The sequence below is a fragment of the Pongo abelii genome, chromosome 10 (assembly GCF_028885655.2).
Source record: "Pongo abelii isolate AG06213 chromosome 10, NHGRI_mPonAbe1-v2.0_pri, whole genome shotgun sequence".
In the NCBI taxonomy this organism is placed as follows: Eukaryota; Metazoa; Chordata; class Mammalia; order Primates; family Hominidae; genus Pongo; species Pongo abelii.
In genome coordinates, this window is record NC_071995.2 from 74,118,736 (window position 1) to 74,142,114 (window position 23,379).

Sequence of the window (23,379 nt, forward strand, 5' to 3'; positions counted from 1 at the left end):
TATGTCTACCTTCTCTATCAAGGTCAAGGCATGTACAAGTCTCTCACCTAAACCTCATAAAACAACCCCTCTCCAGACTCTCCACTCCACAACAATTCTCCTCTGTTCATCTCTCATTGGCTGCCGTGAGGATCTATGTCCACATTTTACCCACCTCCTCCCCCACTGAACAACAATTCTGTGAGTATCGGAGTGATGAACATTAATACTGCTGCTATCACTGTTATGACAGCTTGCCTTTATTAAGGCATTGTGCTAAGGGCTATGGATATGTTAGATCACGTTATTTCTCATAACAACCCTGTAAACTGAGTATTATTTTTCCAATTTTACAAATAAGAAAACTAAGACTCAGAGAACTTGGGTAACCTGCCCAAGGCCATAAGTCTCAAATATAGAAGCTCTGGAATTTCAAACAGGTTAGTTCATTCATTCATATATCCATTGATTCATCCCCTCAACATTCAAAATAGTTATTGAGTATATTCACTGTGCCACGAACCAGTGAAGCTAGGTTTTGGTTATCAACAAACAAGATGGATGCTATTCCTGTCTTAGAGGGATTTATCTTCAGTCTGATTCCAAATCCTGTTTCTTTACCACTACATGTATCATTTCCCAAATTAGGGATCAAACAGTCATACCAGTTAGTATAGTATACCTTAACCTGGAAAAGAAATGACACCTTTGCTTACATGGAGACTGTAGCCTGATATACCCTGCCATCACCCTTCACAAGCAAAAGGAAAAACTTCTAAATAGTTCTAGAAAATTCAGACTATATTCTGGAAGTACAACTCTAGAAGCCTGGGACCTCTGCATTCTAGTTCTGCTCAATTTGAATATGGCACTAATGTGGAAGTCCACGAATGTCTGTCACTCATGGCTGGCCACACCCCCTATTCTTGCACAGGTTCCCTCCCTGCCTGAGGAAGTATTTCTAACAGATATTTCAGTTCACTTCCTTGTCAGGCTGGCCTTGCCTCACTTCTAGGATTGTTTCTCTGTCTCCTACACACAGCCAGGCCACACAGGTAGGTTCCTACTTAGTATTTTAGTATGATTTCAGAAACACTGAGAAGCTAACAGTACCATCTCCTTCTCCAGGGCTACTGCACTGCCCATCTGCAGGGGCACAGACAACAAGATGTGACAGGTGCCCCTGGGAGAAGAGGCTCTGTCTCTCCTCTCCCACAATACACTATTAATTCCTTACATACTCCCAAATGCCCCCAAATACACCAACCTTTCCTTCTGCATTTAGAAAATTTTAAATGCAAATGACCTTCTAAAAGATCATATTAGGCAGACAGCGACAGACGGAGCTGCGGACGAAATTGGAACCTCTGGCTTAAGAGTGATCATGTTCCTTCAGTATTACCTCAGTGAGCAGGGAGATCGGGTCTATATGCTGGAGAAATTTGACCCAATGGAACAACAGACCTGCTCAGCCCATCCTGCTCAGTTCTCCCCAGATGACAAATACTCCTGACACTGAATCACCATCAAGAAATGCTTCAAGGTGCTCATGACCCAGCAACCGCACCGTGTCCTCTGAAGGTCCCTTAAACTGATGTCTCTTCTGCCACCTGTTACCCCTCAGAGACTCCGTAACCAAACTCTTCAATCTGTGAGCCCTGATGCCTTTTTGCCAGCCATACTCTTTGGCTTCCAGTCTCATCATGGTGATCGATCATGCTTGTGCGAGGCAATCATGGTGGCATCACCTGTAAAGGGAACACGTTTAACTTTTTTTCTCATATTTTAAATTACTGCAAGATTATTAAAGATAAAATGATTTGAAAAAAAAAGATCATATTCACACTAAGAGTCAAATCTTTTCCTGATGATATTTAGGGGTAGGAGTGGTAGGGGAGTGAGGGTGGAACACTTTGTGGCAGCCAAAATCAAAGGAGAATTCGGAGCATAGAAAAAAGTACTGAGGCCACCAGGGACAGATATTGCCCATGTCTGATCCCTTATACCAAATTTGGGCCTGGTTTTCAAAGTCACAAATACTCAAACCAAGGACAAAATAGGTTGAAATATAAGACATTGCTTTCTTTCCTTGTTCTTCACTTGTATCATCCCCCCGCCACACACACATAAAATTCTGACATGCTTTAGAGGGGAAAAAAATGATTTTTATAATGTCAAACCATCATATATTTTCTAGTTCTCAGAAGATTGATTGTAATGTGTTCACGTGCATATCATTTTAAGGAGACAACTCAAGTTTCAGAAAAGAGGCATTCCTTGGTCATGTTCATAAGAAAATATAGCCTGTCTTTCACGAATAAGATGGGTTTCATTTAATATTCATTAAAGTGTGACTTACTTTCAGCTCATAAATCTTGAAAACAGATTCTGGCCCCCAGTGTACCGTTTTCATTGGTTAAGTCACTTTTTCTTTCCCTGACACTTTATAGTTTGTGTTTAAACATGAGACACAGCTAGTTTTGCCAGTGGGGGTTTCTGGTTTGACTTTAAAAGAAAACACTGAACAAAATCCTCAAAGACTCACAACAGGTGTTCTATTTTCACCTCATGGTGAAATAGTACATTGTGTAGTGACGAAAAGAGAGTGCGAAAGGTAAGACAATAAAATATCCAGCCCAGCAGGATAGAAGATCTGAGATTTGGCTGGCTGGAAGTTTTAGGGCAGCTGTCATATTTGAAAGACTAAGTGCACATCTCTATAAATGCACTTAGTCCATCTATCCCTTTTAAAGAAGTCACCATTGTTAATGACATAAACTTGATAAAGAATATTCAAACTCAAATTGCAGACAGAGTGTGTCTGACAAAGTTTTGGGGGTGATGGTGGCAAGAGAATGGCCATTTTTAACAGAAAGAGGATGCAGATCTCATTTTTATTTGGAGGATGCAGATCCCATTTTTCTGTCTGTTCACATCACAGGTATGGGCTAACAACACTCTATGTGGCCTAAAAACCAACCAAATCAAGTTTCTATCAAGGCAGAAGAGGCGGGACAGCCAAGGAATTGAGCATAAAGGACACTCTACTGTGAGAGCTAGCCTTGACTTGACATGTGAGTAATGCCCTCCCTATATTGGGCTTAACTTCCAGGTAGCTCTTTAACTAAGGGAAATAATCAAAATAAGAATGATGATGACAATGGTAGCTAAGATTTATCAACTGCTTAATGTGGATCAGGCACTATTCTAAGCACTTTAGTTACAGAAATTAACTTAATCCTGACAGCAGCCCTACGTGCGGGTACATTGATTATCCCCGTTATACAGATGCGGAAACCAAAGCCTGGGGAGTTAAATGACTGGCTCATGGTCACACCATTAGCAAGGAACAAGCCCGGATGAAACAGCTAAAGAGGAAAATTTTGGACGGGCTCATGACTACACATCATCATGAACAATACGTAGCCTTTTGTTAATGTTCTCTGCCATTAGGTGTCAGGAAACATAAGACCTCAACCAATATTCATACACAATGAAGAGATATAAGAAGATTTGGTAATCCAGGAAATCTTGAAAGTTCTTTAGAAATGTTTAACCTATTTCAAAAATTTTAGTTACTCTGAGCACACTATTCCTCATTACAGAAAGTGCTTAATAAACTTCTGTATGCTCCTATTTTTTGTGCTCTAAGTGTATTGTTCATGTAATCCTCACATAAATCCAATGAGGTAGGTGCCACTATGATCCCCCTTTACAGATGTGGAAACTAAGAAAAGGAGAGGGTAAATAATGTCCCAGGTTTACACAGTTGATACATGGTTTTCCCAGGATTCTAACCTGGACTCAGTACTCAGGGAAAGGATATATCTGTTACGTTCATTGTTCAACCACATACCAGGAACATCCATATGTTGAGTGATAATGAATAATTGTTGCTTAACAATATTTGTCAAACTGAATTAATATTATTATCAGACATGAACGTGAGTACCCAAAGACTCTTGTTTCCCTGACTACACATAAATCTTTATCCCTTTTGGTGTCTCAAACCAATAAATAATTCCAAGGGGAAAACTTCTATGTTCCTAACTAGTAGGCTTTTATTCTCTTCTCTCTCTGCCTACTAAAAAAGCCAACTTGTGGCCAGGCGCGGTAGCTCATGCCTGTAATCCCAGCACTTTGGGAGGCCAAGGCAGGCGGATCACGAGGTCAGGAGATCGAGACCATCCTGGCTAACTTGGTGAAATCCCATCTCTACTAAAAATACAAAACTTAGCCGGGCGTGGTGGCGGGCACCTTTAGTCCTAGCTACTTGGGAGGCTGAGGCAGGAGAACGATGTGAATCCGGGAGGCGGAGCTTGCAGTGAGCCGAGATAGTGCCACTGCACTCCAGCCTGGGCGACAGAGCGAGACTCCATCTCAAAAAAAAAAAAAAAAGCCTACTTGTTTTTTCAAGGTCTAGTGTTCTCTTCTCTGGAAGATTTCTCTGATCACTGCAACAAACTTAGTTATTTTCTCCTATGTGCTCTATAACCAGAGATCTTTATATTTAAATGTGCATCCAGGCCGGGCACAATGGCCCACACCTGGCATCCAGCACTTTAGGAGGCCGAGCCAGCTGGATCACTTGAGCCCAGGAGTTCAAGACCAGCCGGGGCAACACGGCGAAATCCCATCTCTATAAAAACTACAATGATTAGCTGGGTACGGTGGTGAGCACCTATCATCCCAGCTACTAGGGAGGCTGAGGTGGGAGGATTGCTTGAGCCTTGCAGGTCATGGGTGCATTGAGCCATGATCATGCCACTTGCACTCCAGCCTGGGCAACAAAGTAAGACCCTATCTCAAAAAAAAAAAAGTGCATCCAACCTACCTGGGGATCTTGTTAAAAGACAGATTCTTATTCAGTAGGCCTGGGATGGAGCCTGAGATTCTATATTTCTAACATCCACTGATGCCGATGTTCTCAGCCTTGGTGTCACACTTTGAGAAGAGGGAAGCTCTACATCACTTCATCGCATGAGGGTCAGTTGAGGACCTCACTTGCCTTGCTATACTGTGAGTTCCTTGTGGGCAGGAGCTCTTTCTTACTCTTCTTTATATCTGGCACAACATTCTACTTCAATTATTTTGAAGCATTCTCGAAATAAGAGGAACCTGTTGGCTTCTCACCAAAATCCTGGAATTGGAATCTGGAGAACCAATTTCACTATCCTGCTGTAGGCTTGGAGAACTTGAAAAACTTGCCCGGAATTAGCAGGTTATCCCAAGCTCTTGCCAATGGTCAGATTTGTAAATTTTATCTGCTCCAGTTCTCTCTTATGAGCCTAGCATCATTCTTAGCCAGTAGGGTACTCCTGGAGGACTCTGGGAAAATGGGCATGTGAGGACATCTTAGGTGGTCACAGTGGCTGGAGAGTGCCTGGCAGTTAGTGAGCAGGACCTGTGGTACTACTGTGCAGGACAGTCCAACACAAGAATTGTTTTGCCCAAAATGCCAGGAAGGGAAACTCACAGAAGATAAGATTATGCCCAAATTTCAGGCTTGAATTTTCCAGCAGCAGAGAAGCAGCACAGCTAGCGGTTAAGAGCCTGGACTGAGATCCAGCACCTGCCCCTATCAGCTCAATGGCCACGAACAAGTGACTTCACCCCTTTTCTGTTCCTTCCTCTGCAAAATGAAGATGTTAAAGATCACACCTATTTCACCAGCTGGTGAAAAGGTTTAAAGGAAAAATTGCATGTAAAGTACACAATGAGCTCTCAGTAAATACGACACATCATATTGTCACTATCACATTTTTTTGTTTTGCTTGTTGCTCATTTCAAACATGGTAATGATTGGAAATGGTCAAATTATTGGTCATCTCACATCTAAACAAGAGAAAAGCCATTTTGTCAAAGCCAGCCTGGCTGGAGAGGTAATGTTTGTCTCCAGAGTCTGTTTTGGGTCCTGTTTCTCCTCCTCCGACCCATCACTTCCTTCCTCAAGCACCACTTTCCTTCCTTCTGGAGCCCTTTGGCTACCCAGGAGCACCATTTCAGCTCCAAATGGGGTAGAAGTAGGGGTAGGGTGGAGTTTGACCTCCCAGAGCTAAGTGCTCTGGTTTTCTTCTCTTCCTTTGATAAAACTCACCCAGTATATTCCTCTGAAACTGCTGCTACAAAAGCATAATACCCTCCCAGGGAACTTATTTGTATTTTGGCAGAGCCCTATACAGATACAATCTCTTACCCAAGAAAAAACTCAAATGGGGAGGGGTGGGGTGGGGAAGGGGTTACTCACTAATGTATGAGCCCTTTTTCTGGAAAGCTCTTGTTTCCTTAGACATCTGATGAACTCCTATTCATAATTTTGTATAAACTTCAGACATGATGTCTTCTGTGAAGTTTTCACACCTCCAACCCCCACCCTTGCCCCATCAAAGTTAGGCAGATGCTCCTCTGTGATCTCATCCCAAGCAGCACATGACTCCGCTGCATTATGTTGTAATTCTTCACTTTCCTACATGACAAAGTGTCCATTCACCCCATCCCTTTTAAGGTTCTCCTTTCTCTGATGAATTTGGGGAAATGCGGAGGAGATTGCCTGCTTTGAGTCAGCACAGGCTGCACCCAGCTTCCACACCCCTCTACTCATTCCCAGTTGCCTTTGAGATGCCAAGTGACAGTCCTCCATTCCTGCTGCTTTGTTATGCAAAGCCAAAAGCTTTCTCTGAATCTCCTTCTCTCCTTCCAGACCACAGGCCCAGCCACAGAGGAGAGGCCGACTACTCATAAAGAAGTAGTTCAAGTTTAATTTTTAAGTCAAAGAGCCATCACACCTGGGTAACTCATGTCTGTCTCCTAGTATGTGAAATGGTGAGAATCAGTTTTTGTTCCAATAGCAATTTTTCCCTTCTTTTTGCCCTTACTTGTCCAATCCCCAGCTCTGAACCCATCCATAGTTCTCTCACCCAAACTAAGCCAGGAGTGATTTGAAGGCAGGGATTGTGCCATATTCATCTCTACATCTCTAGGCACTAATAGGGTGCCTGGCACAAAAGTTAGTGAGAAGGAAGAAGCCTTGGGCACAGAGCCCTTTTCATCACCCTCCTAGCCACACCTCTTTGGCAACCTATCTCCCCAAGTGTGGGTAATTCCAGCCTGCTCAGAACTTCTACTTGCCAGGGTCTGAGGCCATCTGAGAGATGAACTGGGCCAAATGAGAGAGAAAACAGAATAAACAGGCCTTGATTTTTTTAACTGCGCTTGGATAATTATCTTTAGAATTTGATTTTTCTCTTTTTACTTAGTCCAAAATGCATATATCATTAAATTCTTATAATTTGACCATACTTTACAACAATGACATTTGCAATTATAGTTTTGAGTTCTTCTCTACCAACAATGGAGCAAGTTTTGGTATTATAACTCGGAAATAGCCTATTTGGTTGAGATAATTATGCTGCCTATTTAAAACAAATGAAGATGACTTGGGAATTATGATCAGGAAGAAGGATTTAGTCTTTGGTTCAGTTTAATCACCAAACATCATCTCTGTATATTTAAAAGAACAAGATATAAAATACAATAATTTTCACTGAGTGTTTTTATCTCAAACATTGTTGATATTTTTAATCTGGATTTCCACTTAACTTCAAGTCTCTATTAGGCAGCCTACTCTGATGAAGAGCTTTGGAATCAGGCAGACCGAGGTTCAAATCCTGGTCCTACCACTTCCTCCATATGCAAACTCAGACACAGGGGTCACCCAGTACAGAGTTCTGGGTCATACGAACTGGCAAAATTCTGATTTAGTAAGTCTTAGATGGGGCCTGGTTCAATTTTGAAATATGTTTACACTTAAAGAAAAGTTGCACATGACAAGACCCCATCTGATATCGTTTGGCTGGGTCCCCACCCAAATCTCATCTTGAATTGTAGTTACCATAATCCCTATGTGTCATGAAAGGGACCAGGTGGAGATAATTGTATCACGGGGGGGTGGGGGTTACCACATGATTCTTATGATAATGAGTTAGTTCTCATGATATCTGATGGTTTCATAAGGGGTTTCCCCCTTTGCTGAGCACTCATTCTCTCTCCTGCCACCCTGTGAAGAGGTACCTTCTGCCATGATTGCAAATTTCCTGAGGCTTCCCCAACCATGTGGAATTGTGAGTCAATTAAACTTCTTTCCTTTATAAGTTACCCAGTCTCAGGTATGTCTTTATTAGCAGCATGAGAATGGACTAATACACCATCTCCACAAAAATTTTTAAAATTAGCTGAGCTTGGTGGTATGCACCTGTTCCAGCTACCCAGCTACCCAGGAGGCTGAAACAAAAGGATCACTTGAGCCCAGGAGTTTAAGGCTACAGTGAGTTATGTCACTTTACTCCAGCCTGGGTGACAGAGCAAGACCCTGTCTCAAAAAAAAAAAAAAAAAAAAGAAGAAGAAGAAGAAAAGAAAAGAAAAATTTGTTGCAAAAACAGTACAGTTTCCATATGTCCTTTACCTAGCTTCTTTTAATGTTAGCAACTTGCATAGCCATAACACAATTATCAAAGATAAGAAATTAACATTGACACAATGCTGTACCTACATGGAATACTTATTCAATTTTCACCAGTTTTTCCACTAAAGTCTTTTTCTCTTACAGGATTCCACATTACATTTTGTTGTCATGTCCCCTTAGTCTCCTCCAAACTATGACAGTTCCTTAATCTTTCCTTGACTTTCATGACCTAGATAATTTTGAAGATGAGTGGCAAATATTTTATAGAATGTTGCTCATTTTGTGTTTGTCTGATGTTTTCTCAAGATGAGATTGATGTTTTACATTTTTAGCAAGAATGCCACCAAAGTGAAGTGCCCTTCTCAGTGCATCATTTTGGGGGTATGAGATATCATTGCATCTCATTACTGGTGAAGTTAACCTGGATCACTCAATTAAGGTGGTGTCTGCTGGGGTTTTCTACTGTCAAGTTAGTATTTCTCCATTTGTGATTAATAATCTTGAGGGAGATACTCTGAGAGAGTAAATATTGTGTTTCTCCTCAAACTTCCACACAATAATGTCTGCAACAATTATTAATGGGGTATTCTAATGGTGAGTTTCTATTTCCTTCCTTCTACCCTTATTAGTTAGAATTTTCAAGGAAGAGTTCTGTAAGGAAAAGTTGTGCCTTCTCTTCAACTTTATTCTTTCAATTACTTACCAATATAAGTATGGACTCATGTATATTTATTTTATTCTGAGTTTTAATTCAATGCTATCATTATTTTGTTCTTCAAGGTAATCTAATTTTTTAAGAGATAAGGTCTTGTTCTACCACCCAGGCTGGAGTACAGTTGCTCAATTGTGACTCACTGCAGACTTGAACTCCTGAGCTCAAATGATCCTCCCGTCTCAGCCTCCTAAGTAGCTGGGACCACAGGTGTACACCACCATGCCTGGCTAATATGTTTTTTTTTTTGGTAGAGATGGGTCTCACTTTGTTGTCTGGGCTGGTCTTGAACTCCTGGTTTCAAGTGATTCTCCCACCTTGGCCTCCCAGTGTTTGGATTACAGGCATGAGCCACTGCACGTGGCCTTAATAATCTGACTTTTTAAAGCTAGTTAAGGAATCGTTGACTTAGTCTCTCTAACTGTTTTCTCATCTATAAAATGAAAACAATAACAACATTCCTCTTAAAGTGTTAGGGTGAAGATTAATAACATCATGTGTGTAAAGCCCTCAGCTCATCACTTACTTACAGGAGACTTTCAATATATATTACCATATTGTCACCATAGGCATTATGTAAATATATGTGTTAGATACAGAGAGGAGCTGGCAGCACAGTGTAGTCTGGTCAATCATGGAATAAATCTTAGGAAAACAAATAACTCAGGAATTCCATTTTGGAGAAAGAAGAGCAGAACTAGCTCTGCTACTAACTAGCCACTAATGTTAGACAAATCACCTCTCCATCTGAAACTCAATTTCCTCATAGATAAACATTGGAGGGCCTTTCCAGTTCTAACATTGTGTGATACTAACTATTTCAGATACATGGAAAAATTTGGTAACTTACACAAAGTGACAAAACAGATCAATGATGCTTCTACAATGACTTGGAGAAGAGACTAATATCCATGAAAACATAACCCAAGTTTTTGCTGCCATTGTAGAAACAGCAATGACAAGGGCAGGGAAAATGACACATGTGGTTTTATTCTTGTCAGGTTCCTGCTCCATCTCCTAGTAAAATCCACATTATTTCCCTACCATTGAGTTTTACATACGACTTTTTAAAAAATTATTCCTGTCAATGACAAACAAGCAACTTCTTTTTATAGTACTTGCAATTACATAATTGTGTTTTTAAAACTCATGGAAAAAAATGAAAATTGTTTAAAATGAAACAAACTATGATGTTCATCTGTGTTGTTATATACATATAACATGGTTGATAACACCAGGGTCTAAGACACTGCCTAGCATTTACTATGAGATCAAATTTTTTTTTTTTTTTTTTTTTTTTTTTGAGACGGAGTCTTGCTCTGTCACCCAGGCTGCAGTGCAGTGGCATGATCTCTGCTCACTGCAAGCTCCGCCTCCCGGGTTCACGCCATTCCCCTGCCTCAGCCTCCCAAGTAGCTGGGACTACAGGCGCCCGCCACCACGCCAGGCTAATTTTTTGTATTTTCAGTAGAGACAGGGTTTCACCGTGTTAGCCAGGATGGCCTCGATCTCCTGACCTCGTGATCCACCTGCCTCGGCCTCCCAAAGTGCTGGGATTACAGGCGTGAGCCACCATGCCTGGCCCAAAAAATATTTTTTGATTAAACAAATGAATCAATGAACAAATGAATGGCCACAGATATTACAAAAGAGAGAAGTATGTCATAAGAGGATAACAACAATATGATCACTACATTGGAGTTGTGGAGTAGTGCCTGCTTTGGGGAGAAGATGAAAAATTGTTCCTCATGTCTCACAGATTAAAAGGGCATAATCCCGGAGATGGTTGAAGTAGGAGCTGCTATCCACTACTCCCTCTCCAACTTCCCCCTCTGAAAAGATGCCCTTTAACACTGACACACATGGTGAGCAAAAACTGCTGGCCCAAGGTCCTGGCGTCTGCCACAGGTTATGAGCCTCATTCAGGTTCCACATTTAGTGTGACACAGATGTTACTTCCTCCTAAAGTTAAGGACATGGACTTAAACAATTCATAAGCACCTCCAAAAATAACTTCTATGCGCTCTGTAAATACCACCTCCAGACATACTCCAAAATTAAATTCCTGCCTCATTTGTTTTCCCGACACCTGCTCCTCAACTGACCAAACTGTTTCCCGTAAGCATTTAACATGCTCTCTTCTGGGGAAACGCTGGCTACAGGAACCACACTGGGGAGCTGCCTTACACAAAAGACCAACACAAAACAAAGTCCTTGTGCTGCTTTAATAACATTCCTTGGATAAGGTGCAAGAGGGGTGGGCATTTCACCAAATTGTACTCCACAGTGAATAGCATTATAGCACAGGGGATGTTTCCAGGGTAATCCCCTCCCTGTTGTCTTTGTTTTCTAATTAGGCTTTCTTACAGTAAGCTTATAATGTCTCCTACAGACTATGGGCACCAGATCACAGAGGCAGCCAGACCTGTGATGTAAGGAAACACAGAAAGTGGCCTTGGATCAAACATGAGCTTCAAAGATTGACGGTCTTCCTCCATCCCTTATGAAACTACCATAACCTGAAGCCTTTCATACTGGTGGCTCCAAAGCCTAAGCCAGTGCTTTTTTTTTTTTTTTTTTTTTTTTTTTCCTGTTGCCCAGGCTGAAGTGCAGTGGCATGATCTCGGCTCACTGCAACCTCCACCTTCCAGGTTCAAGTGATTCTACTGTCTCAACCACCCAAGTAGCTGGGATTATAGGTGTGCAACACCAGGCCCAGCTGATTTTTGTATTTTTAGTAGAGACAGGGTTTCACCATGTTGGCCAGGCTGGACTTGAACTCCTGACCTCAAATGATCCACCCGCCTTGGCCTCCCAAAGCGTTGGGATTAAAGGTGTGAGCCACCACACCCAGCCCTAAGCCAGTGCTCTTAAGAAGAAAACTGAGGCCAGCATGGTGGTTCACACCTGTAATCTCAGCACTTTGGGAGACTGAGGTGGGACAATTGCTTCAGGCCAGCTTGGGCACATAGCAAGACCTCATCACTACTAAAAATTATAAAAACATTAGCCAGGCGTGATCCCAGTTACTCAGCAGGCTGAAGTAGGAGGATCACTTGAGCCGAGAGGTTGGAGCTATAGTGAGCTGTGATTGCGCTACTGCAATCCAACCTAGGTGACAAAACAAGACCCTATCTCAAAAAAAAAAAAGAAGAAAACTCTGAGACCTTGAACCCATTAATGCTAATAAACCCAATAACTTTTCATTCTGCCTAGCAAAAATAGACCCTCTTTTAAAAAGTGGTTGCCAAGGGCACTCCAAGGTCATCAGGCAAATGAAATAAGAGACAGCTTGATAGAGAAGAAAGAGAACTTGGCTTTGGAGTCAGACCGTTTAGTTCCTCATTGTGGCCATTTCTAAGTACATGATCATGTTTAGTTACTTAAGTACTCTGAAATGCAGTGGCCTCCATTACAAAAGGGAGCCAATAAAAAAAATAAGTATCTCCTGGTGTTGTATTTAATAAGATAATGGACTCGAAAGTGCCTGGCACAAAATAGGAGTGTAATAAACGTTAATTTCCTTTCCTTCCTCTACAAATCTGCCTGAGCCAATCAAGGAAGTGAAGGAAGACAAGGAAGTAAAAATGGTTAAGAATTACGTTTTAAGTCCCATTTCCACTCAGCTGCTTTTCCTAGCTCAGCAGAGAACATGTCAAACTAAAAAAGATCAAATAATCTTTGGGGTGAGTTGCCCTGATAAAGAAATATGCTGAAACAGCCTGTATGTTCTCAAAGTAAGAAACCAAGAGGGAAAAGTTCAGGACCTGTAAATAGATCCTTTTCATGCCCAAGTTCTGCAGATTTTACAACTTGCTGGGATATTTCCCAGGGAAATCAGAGAGAGGGGATAGTAAGAGGTGGCAGGGGGTTGGCGGGGAGGATTCCTATATTCCCATTACAGATCATTTAACTCTATTTGCAGCTCAGGAACCCCAGAGCACAGGAGACGGACCACTGAAAGTTTCATGCTTATATTACCTCTTCACTGTCATTACTTTAAACATGTGTCTTAGCAGGAGTATTATTAGTTCATGACACAGTAGACATGGATAAGCATTTTTGTGGAATTTTAGGGTGGGGAGAGAATAGATATATACCACTCTAGCCCAAAGTCATCCTGTGGTCGCTACTTAATACAAGTGAATTACATAGTGCCACCGGCAGAAGATGGAATTGATACTGCTTTACAAAATAACAACCTTGCATACATAGGTGGTAAGAAAAGCAAGGAAATGACTACCACAAAAATCAAGGTAGTGGATACCTCAAGACAGGAGAAGGGAGGTACGTCTAGAAGGTAAACAAAGGAGGGATGTCTGGGCTGGCCATGTTCCATTTCTTGATGGAGGGTATTCACTTTGTAATTATTCATTGTACTATACATTTATGCCTTCTGTTTGTATATTTTATTTCATAATTTTTAAAGGTTTAAAAAAAGAAAATAATAACCTCTCTTCATTGAGAAAATAATACTTTGCTGTAGATTTCAGCCCAAGGTATTGCAACATTATCATCATCCTCAGTTGATCTTCTTGTTCCTCCCGTAGATTTTTATTCTGGAAGAAGAAGAGGAGGGTAGTTTTTTATTTTTATTTTGTTTTTAAGACAGAGTCTCATTCTGTCACCCAGGTTGGAGGCCAGTGGCACGATGTCGACTCACTGCAACCTCTGCCTCCGGGGTTCAAGAGATTCTCCACCTCAGCCTCCCGAATAGCTGGGATTACAGGTGCCCGCCACCACGCCTGGCTAATTTTTGTATTTCTAGTAGAGATGGGGTTTCACCACTCTGGCCACACTGGTCTCGAACTCCTAACCTCAAGTGATCCACTCACCTCGGCTTCACAAAGTTCTGGGATTACAGGCGTGAGCCATTGTGCCTGGCTAGGAGGGTGGATTTTTGAAGAGCCACAAGTAGACTGCTGTTAATACTCCTGTATAGATAACATACCAGGGAATGTTTTAATACAGGAATATGCTTGAGGTGTACACACACAAACATACATACACACACACACACACACACACATAATTTTTTTTTTTTTAGAGAGAGAGAGACAGGGTCTTACTATGTTGCCCAGGCTGGTCTCAAACTCCTGGCCTCAAGCAATCCTCCTGCCTGGCCTCCCAAAACGCTGGGATTATAGGTGTGAGCCACTGCACCCAGCCTTTTGGGGTGTATTTCAAAGAGTCCAATTACTCTTGAGTCAGAACTCAGTGAAGCTCCACAAGATACCAAAATGTTCTCCAAGGGGTAGGCAGCATTCGCAAATCAGAGTCATCAGATGCAAAGAAAGGGAATACAAATGGGCTTATGAAATCATTGGAAAAAATACACAATTTTTCAGGAAATATTAAGAACTCAGTTCCTCCTCCAATTCAGGGCATAGCAGAGCCTCAGGGCCTCTATGTAAAGAAAATCCCTCCTGTGTTTGGCATCTGAGTGACTCACCCAGAAAACCATCCACTGCGTGCAGCAAAGAGGAAATGAATCATGGAAGCTTCTGACCTTTGCACTTGTCATCCCTGCACAGGGAAACCACCCACAGACAGTCTCAGCAGAACTGGAGTCAGGGCAGTCAAACAAGGCACACACAGAAATGATGCAAATTCACTGGCAGGGGAGAGCAAGAGAATCAGGGCAAGAGAATGCAGCTCAGGGGTTGCAAATACAGGATAAACATTGATTTTGTGATACAGAAAATTTAGTAGTTGAAACGGCATTGAGGATGATTTGGCAGTGCCCACTGACCTGTTGTTTTAAGCAGGAATCTGAACCCTTACCCCACTGGCTGGGGGTGGGAGTGGAGTGGAATGGCATGGAAGAGAACAATGACCTTTGAATCTCCATCTTATATTTGGTATTTGGAGAATTTGCTTGGCTTGCGTTAGAGGAAGTAGACTAAACTAATGCCAGTATGAGAGTTGGAATGGATTTGGTAGAGTCACATTTAAGAAGACGAAAGCCAATGACTGCATTTTGAAAAGGCCATGAGTTCACAATAACTGGTCCAGGAGTACTAACACAATCTGAAGAATTATCTACAGCCATAGTCCAATACTTCAGGCTGTGATTTGTTTTAAACAAAATCAGAATGCCTTTAAAATGCTAATTTGGAAGATAACTATAGTTCACCCTAAAACATGTACAGAGTAGAAAGCAAACACCTAGACAGGGCAGAAGGGCAAACCTCAAACTGCCTACATTACCGAATACAAGTGCATCGGGACTGTATGCTGAGATGCAATTGCTCTCAGCTTGCCTGCTCACCCATCAGTGATGAGGGGAATAGGGGACTACCTGCTGAGTTGCAGAGTTCAAAGGCATTTTCCTTCACCCCAAGGTGAGTTTTAAATGCAATTTCACTTCTCACATGGGTCTACAAAGTACAGCTTCCTAAATACCTTTTTTAAAAAGAATATACCATCCCTCAAAAAACATCACCCAGGCCTTTGCCCTCAGGATAAACTTGGCTAGGAAACCTTGTCCTTACTGGTTGGAAGACTGGGAATTATGCACTCGTGTGCCACACAGTTGAATACAGAGCTCTCTCCTGTGCTTGATAACTCAGGCTGATAGAAGACATTGGATATTGGATGGTGTTCTGGTCACAGCTCAAGAAGGAAGATTTGGGGCTGATCTTAGAAACTTCCCTGTCCCTTCCATCCCACTTCTCACTCTGGCTACCTTCATCTTCTCTTTTCTTACCCACTTCAACATCACTTTACTTTAGAGAAAGGAGATTAGTCATTTCCAAGTAGAGAGGCAGCATTTATTGCCCTGCACCCTGTTGTTGCCCTTAGCATTTACCAATGGAAATGGAAGTGATTCAGTCTTCTCTCACAGCACAGAACTACAGTGTGATCCTTTGCACACCGTTAGGTGATTCACATACAATTGGTATCAGGGAGTGCTAGTATTCTCTTTCCACTCCCTTATGAAGTTCCATCCCCACTTCTATCAGTATATGCAACTAATGTACTAGTATCTTTCTGCAATAATCATAATTTTTAAAACAGCTATCGACAATTTGATATTTACCATATGCCAGGTACTCTGCTAATTTTTTTTTTTTTTTACAAACAGTAATCCTTTTAATCTTCATAGTAACCATATTAGATTGGTGCTATTTCCATCCCCACTTCAGATGGGAAATGATGAGTTTAGGGAGATTGTGTAACTTGCCCAAAATCAAGCCAAAAGGTAAAGGAGCCAGGATTTAAGCCCAGAGCTGTTCACCTCCAGAATCTGAGCTCTCAGCCACCACACTATAGGCCCTAGGAGGCTGAGGGCAGGAAAAGAAGCAATTGAATTCTATTTGTTGCTACAGTGATTCTGGTCACCTTTTCTTTATGTAATCATAGCAGGCAGTAGAGGGGAAACATAACGAAGTCTTATTTCCAAGAGGACATCTCAGCTGTCATCTATGAATTTTCGATATTTCTTTCTTATGTATAAGAAATGAGAAAGGAAGAAAGACAGCAGCAGAAGCCCTAGTAGTTTGTAGCCTTATTTCCCTATTCCTGGATAATGGGGAATCTGACCTTTCTGAAAAGATGGTCTTTCAAGCTTGACCAATAAAAGCCCCATCAGAAACACCTCATCAAGCACACATAGAAAGGGGCCAATTGGGTTCAACTTCTCATTGGGAATTCATCGTCTGACCTTCTGTTGGGAACAACATTTACGATAAGATAAATCACACTCTTATCTTCTCCCACCATTTTGAACCGGAACTAACCTATCAACAATTTAGTGAGCATCTGTCATGTGCATTGAGACTATCACGATTACTTTGTAGCAATCACAGAAGAATTAGACAGTCTGTCTTTAATTAGTGCATGTTCCCCATAGCTTGGCATTTAGTAGCTAGTTTATTGCAGATGTACAGTACAATTGGTTTCTGGTTCAGGACCTCATTATGTTCAAGACAATACATACATATATATACATATTTATTTTTTAAATCAGCAGCTTAGAGATTCAAGATTTCTTTACGTTAATCAAAGTTCTGACTCTGGGAATAGAGAAAGGATACTGCAGACAACCCAACTTTTAGATTTCAAATGCGTGTCACAGTTGTTAGAAATTTTCTAGGGAAACTAAAATCTTTAGGAAAAGAGAAATGAATTGTATTGATTCTCTTCTGCTGATTTAGTGTTTTTTGGTTTTTTTTTTATTTTGACAGAGTCTCGCTCTGTCACCCAGGCTGGAGTGCAGTGGTGTAATCTCTGCTCACTGCAACCTCCATCTCCTGGGTTCAAGTGATTTTCCTGCCTCAGCCTCCTGAGTAGCTGGGGACTACAGGAACGTGCCACCACGCTCGGCTAATTTTTTGTATTTTTAGTAGAGACAGAGTTTCACCGTGTTAGCCAGGATGGTCTTGATCTCCTGACCTCGTGATCTACCCGTCTTGGCCCCCCAAAGTGCTGGGATTACAGGCATGAGCCACCACTCCCAGCCTCGCTGATTTAGTTTTAAGCCCCATAGTGTAACAGGAAGAACTATCTTCAAGGATTCAGGTTTTGAAACTAGATCTAGTTCATATCCTGGTTCCTACACTTACTAGCTATAAGTTGAGCAAGTTATTTAACCCCTCTAAGCATCCATCTCCATCTATAAAATGGGTTGTATGAACCGAATGAGTCTTCTGTCTAAAGCACTATCACAGTGCCTAGCACAGAGTAAGAGTTCAATACATGCAGCTTACAAACAAAAAAAAAAAAAAAAAAAGAGGGAAGGAAGGGAGGGAGGGAGGGAGAGAAGGAGGGAGGGAAAAATCCTCATTGTATTCTTCCAATTACCAATTTGCAAACTACAGATGCCAAAGACAGGCTGGCCTACATGAGATAAGGCCTGGCAGCACAATAAAGACTCACCACAAAAATACTGGCTACAAAGCGGATTTTGCTATAAGGAAGGTCTATTTAGGGCCCAACCAAGGGAGCTTAGTGATTACTAAGGCACTCCTTTCCAAGGAAGTTTACCCATATCACATTCCCCATGGAAAACCTGTTGAGACACCAGTGGAAAAAGATTGAGAACTCGCTCTTAACTGAGCATTAGGTGGGAATTTGCCAAGATAATCAACGAGAATTGGCATAACAGAAAAAGGCTTTTGAAATCAGACCCAGCTAATTGGCAGAAAGAGAGGGTCAGACAAAGGGAGCACAAGAACCATGTGAACTGCAGTCTGAGTTCGAGTTAACCCAGAGTCATTAAAAAACATAAACCAAGTAGCTCTCCCACATCCCAATCTCTGCATCAAATAACTTCTTTCCAAAATAAAGCTAGTGGGAAACTTGCAGGTGGAGTTTGATCACCTTGAAACGAAATATTAAACATAATTATTATATATCCTGCCCCAGCTGTTAATCATGAACTTGGCATAGAGACTATCAGCAAAACTTGCTCAAATGAAGTTTCATTATTAGGTACGTATAACTGATTTCTGAATGAAACTGAGAAACTCACAAGTAATATAATGAAGGCTTAAAGAAATTCTCAATTCTGAGCCTTATGGAGTAGAGGAGGATAGAAGATAAATGCAAAACCTCAGTATATAACAAGCCGTAAAAAATAAAACAGGGGAGGGGGAGGGGGAGAATAAATGGCAAAAAAAAAAAAAAAAAAAAAGCCTAAGAGAAAAATTGCCTTGTTCTCACAGAATCTACAGAGAATGAGAGAAGAGAACATAGAAGCTGACAGGAAGAGTCAAGAAGAAAACTGTGGGAAAATGCGAAAGCGCCTTGAGGAGGAGCCAAATTTTAGTGGGTGGGAGAGATGAAATGATAACATCCGCAGGGACAGCCAAGAGGAAAGAGTCAGGAGTTGCCTTGGAGAAAAGAAAGGCTCCTGGAGATATGGGAGAAGGCTGTGCTTAGTAGGAGCAGGTTCCTAGACATCACAGAGATGAACATGACTGTGGTTGTGGACAAGAGCAACAACACACATCATATAAAGGGCTTTATTGGCCAGGCGCAGTGGCCCATGCCTGTAATCCCAGCACTTCAGGAGATGAGGCAGATGGATTGCTTGAGCCCAGGAGTTTGACCAGCCTGGGTAACATAATGAGACCCCATCTCTATTAAATAAAATAAAAATTAAAAAGAGTTTTCCACTTCTCCATGAAAAGATTTTATTTTTTTCCTCCTGAGGTAATTTGTACGAGAGTAATGCCTATATATGTTTTTCTTTTTCTTTGCTTTTATTTTTTGCTTTGTTTTGAGACAAGGTTTCACTCTGCTGGAGTGCAGTGGCACGAGCACCGCTCACTGAAACTTCTGCATCCCAGGCTCAAGCCATCCTCCCACCTCAGCAGAGGTGAAGATGAAAGGATCCTTGGCCACAGGTGCCTACCACCACATCTGGCTAATTTTTTTTATTTTTGTAGATACCAGGTCTCCGTATGTTGCCCAGGCTGGTTCCAAACTCCTGGACTCAAGGATCCTCCTACTTTGACCTCCCAAAGTGCTGAGATTACAGATGTGAGCCATGCCCAGCCATATATACTTTCTTACAGCTCCTCTGTTATGAGGGGAAGTGGCGAGAATGGGTTAACCTGGGCACACTACAAAAGGCTGTGGGAGGATAACTGGGAGGTGGTGGCATTAAATGACTCTACCAGGCCTTGGCAACTGGAAGCATGGAGACGTGACCTTCAGCTCAGCTCTTCTACATGCCATCAGAGAGCTCTGACAGCCTGTCTTCCCTGGGATTTGAGAGATCACCAAGCATTGGCAGCTTCCCCTAGTTATCAGTTCCCAAAGACTGTCACAGTCCTCAATCAAGTCCCCCAAGGCAGGGTGAAGAACATCTCTTTCTTCCAAACAGCCTTTCTCACCCATTCCTCACCCTTACTTTCATTTTCCTTTTCCACTTGGGTGAAAGGATGCAATTCCAGATTTTGCTGTTTGAAAAGACATATGGAATGCCAATTTGTTTCCACTTGGACACGATGTCAGATAGACATCTAACACTTAACACATCACATGTGAACTTATGATCTTTCCCTATCCCCACCCCTCAAAAAAACCTTGCTGCACTTAAAGGTTCCCCCTTTCACTTACTGCCAACTTCATCCCTCCTTGGACTCTTCTATTTTGCTTATGCCCCATGTCCAGCCCATCCACAAATGCTATTGGCTTACCGTCAGAATATACCAGGCCTCCAGCACTCCTCCCCACCTCCATTGCCTCTCGCCTGGACTTTTGCAGTCACCTCCCAGGTGGTCTCCCTGCTTCTGCTCCTGTTCTCTGACACACAGCAAAGCCAGCCACCTGGTCCTCTTAAACTTCAAGAGCAGTCATAGCACTTCTCTGCTCTCAATCAAACTCTCCTGCGATGTCCAGTCTCAGTTGGAGTAAAAGCTAAAGTCCTCACAGTGGCCTAAAGGACCCTCCCCATTCATTCTGGTGCCCAGGAGCTCTCCCTCTTCCTCACTTCCACTCCAGCCACTGGAGTCCTTTCATACTTTCAAACCTGCTAGGTAGGCCGGGCATGGTGGCTCACGCCTGTAATCCCAGCATTTTGGGAGGCAGAGGCAGGCAGATCACCTGAGGTCAGGAGTTCGGGACCAGCCTGGCCAACATGGCAAATCCCCGTCTCTACTAAAAATACAAAAATTAGCCAGGCATGGTGGTGGGTGCCTATAATCCCAGCTACTGGGAGGCTGAGGCAGGAGAATCACTTTTACCCAGAAGGTGGAAGTTGCAGTGAGCCAAGATAGAGCCATTGCACTGCAGCCTGGTGGACGGAACGAGACTCCATATCAAAAAAGAAAAAAAAAACCTGGTAGGTATACCCAGTGTTACTAGTTTTAGCCAGATTTGGGCAATAAAAATACAAGGCACTCTGTAAGTTTTTAACAGAATATGCCCCAAATATGGCATGGCACATATTTATATTAAAAAATAGGCTCATGCCTCTAACCCCAGCACTTTTGGAGGCCAAAGGAGGAGGATCACTTGAGGCCAGGAGTTCAAACCAGCCTGGGCAACAAAGCAAGACTCCATCTCTACAAAAAAATAATAATAAATTAGCACAGCACAACAGCACATGCCTATAGTCTCAACTACCTGGGACGCTGAGGCAGGAGGATTGCTTGAGTCCAGGAGTTTGAGGCTGTGGTAAGCTATAATCGCGTCACTGCACTCTAGCCTGGGTGACAGAGCGTGACTCCATCTCTAAATATATGTGTGTGTGTGTGTGTGTGTGTGTGCATGTGCACATGTGCGTGTGTGTCTCTGTGTGTGTGCATGCACGTGTGTGTGCGTGCATGGGTGTGTGTATGTGCAACCTGAAATGCATATTTAACTGGGCATCCTGTATTTCATCCAACCAGCTCCAGTTTCCCGCTGACCTCAGGCCCTTTGTACTGCTTGTTCCTGCTGTCTGAAACACCCTTCCTCTGATACTTGTGTGGTTTGCTCTCTTACCTACTTCAGTCCTTTGCTGAAATGTCACCTTCTGGGTGAGGCTGGCCGTAGTCACATGAACAATTATAATCTTGTGCTTCCTATCCCCTTTCTCTGCTTTATTTTTCACTCATAATTTACTGACATATTGTTGGTCTCCACCAACCACAGGTTAACTCCTGGAGAACAGGATTGGTTTTGTTGTTCTACTTTGCTCACTGCTGTATCCCCAGCACCCAGAGCAATACTGACACCTGGAAGGTGTCAATGAGTGTTTGTTGAATGAATGAATGAGCGAATGAACATCACAAAGCTCTTGATAATACATGGCCAACAACAAATTGCTACTGAGTCAAAGATTTTTATACTCTACCCTCCATCCGTTTTGTGACAACCAAATAATCCCAACCCCTCCCAAAAGAGCAACCCCAGAATAAATCACCTTTCTTCGCTACCCACAAAAGAGATTTTCTCATTTGATATTGATTTTAAACAAAACCACCAACTTCACAAAATGCATATCATGAATTGGCTTACTGTACTTAGTGCTTTATAGTTTACAAAATATTTTTACCACATGAACCCCTGTTGAAGGCCTTAGATGCAACAGAACTAGATTCAAGAGGAACAGTTGCACAATGGAAAAATCTGGATTCCATGATAACAACTGCATTTGCAAAAACGGTAATACCTAACCCAAAATAATTCAGCACAATGCCTACTATACTCACCCTGCTGAAAATGTCCTCTAGAATCCAGCTGAAATTGCTGATGTATAACTTGTGAAAACATATTGGCAGAATATACTTTGATTCTGTATGTGTATATGTGTGTTTATTGTGTGTGTGGCTTTAAAAGACAAATAGCGTAGCTCACATATCCTGAATAAAATGAGCTCAAGTAATTATTGAACTTGTGTCGGTTTTATAATCATCAAAGTCTCTTTGGTGTTTATATTAGAGCGTGAGAAAAGTATACATTGTTATGTGCTTCAGAGTGAACCAATGTACTGCCCCTCTAATTTTCCATCAGAGGGAGGAAAAAAGTCGTCTGGAAACTTAACTCTTGTGCATACTGCAAGCTGGGTTCCTTGAGTGCTTCTGGGAAAAACTGGTGGACACAGGTGTTCCTTAGACTGTTAATGCAGAAGTGGTTCTCAGCCTCAGCAACTCACTGGAATCACCTGGGGGTGGTTAACAATTACTTACTGATCCCTAGCCCTATCCCAGCGTTTCTAACATAATTGACTGGCCTGGACCCTGGAAGTTTTCAAACCTCCTCACCTGAGTCTAATAAACAGATGAGGTTGAGATTACTGTTTTAAAGTCTTCAAAAAAGAGCACAGTGAAATAAATAAATCTTTTTTAGTTTCCTACGATAAGCCACGTTTCCAGGTCTTAAAAGCTCCTCTCCAGAATACAGCACAGCAGATGAGCTTGAAAGGAAAAGAAAAAAACTCTCAGATTTTACTGAAAAAATCGATGTGTACTGTTTGAGGTGGGGGGAAAATTCAGGCTTTAATATAAACAAAGGAAGTCTCAGTACAGCAGCCCTGGGAAACTCCCCAATTTAACTTAGCCTTTCAACGATTCTCATCTGCCATAACTGTGGCAGCAGGAATAATAACTGACAATGTACTCTTTATTCACACCAAACATGCCAGTGGACTTCAAAAGGAAATCAACATTTACAGTTTAATTACTGTTTATTCCCTGTATTCAAATCAGCTTTCTTTGGCTACCCCCTTCTAAATGCTCAGAAAGGGATTTAATCATCTGATCTAATTTTTCCAAAGAATAGAAAGTTATC

The 23,379-nt window shown here is 42.0% G+C and overlaps 1 protein-coding gene and 2 long non-coding RNA genes across 3 annotated transcripts in view; 1 reads left to right on the forward strand and 2 right to left on the reverse strand.

Annotated features, from left to right (window-relative positions):
- Nucleotides 1-1,363: 1,363 nt before the first annotated feature.
- Nucleotides 1,364-1,671, forward strand: LOC100435195 (H/ACA ribonucleoprotein complex subunit 3-like). Its single transcript, XM_054527409.2, is given in 1 exon segment — nucleotides 1,364-1,671. A coding segment is annotated over 1 exon segment (195 nt). The 3' UTR covers nucleotides 1,559-1,671.
- Nucleotides 1,672-13,555: 11,884 nt separating this feature from the next.
- Nucleotides 13,556-14,948, reverse strand: LOC129049169 (uncharacterized). Its single transcript, XR_008512003.1, has 3 exons — nucleotides 14,906-14,948; nucleotides 13,989-14,087; nucleotides 13,556-13,712 (listed from the first exon to the last, which is right to left on the reverse strand). It is a non-coding gene; the product is annotated as an uncharacterized LOC129049169 (long non-coding RNA).
- Nucleotides 14,949-22,567: 7,619 nt separating this feature from the next.
- Nucleotides 22,568-23,379, reverse strand: part of LOC129049168 (uncharacterized) — a 30,960-nt gene continuing 30,148 nt past the window's right edge. The window contains exon 7 of the long non-coding RNA XR_008512002.2: nucleotides 22,568-23,005. This is a non-coding gene — a long non-coding RNA (uncharacterized LOC129049168). The remainder of the gene's footprint in view (nucleotides 23,006-23,379) is intronic.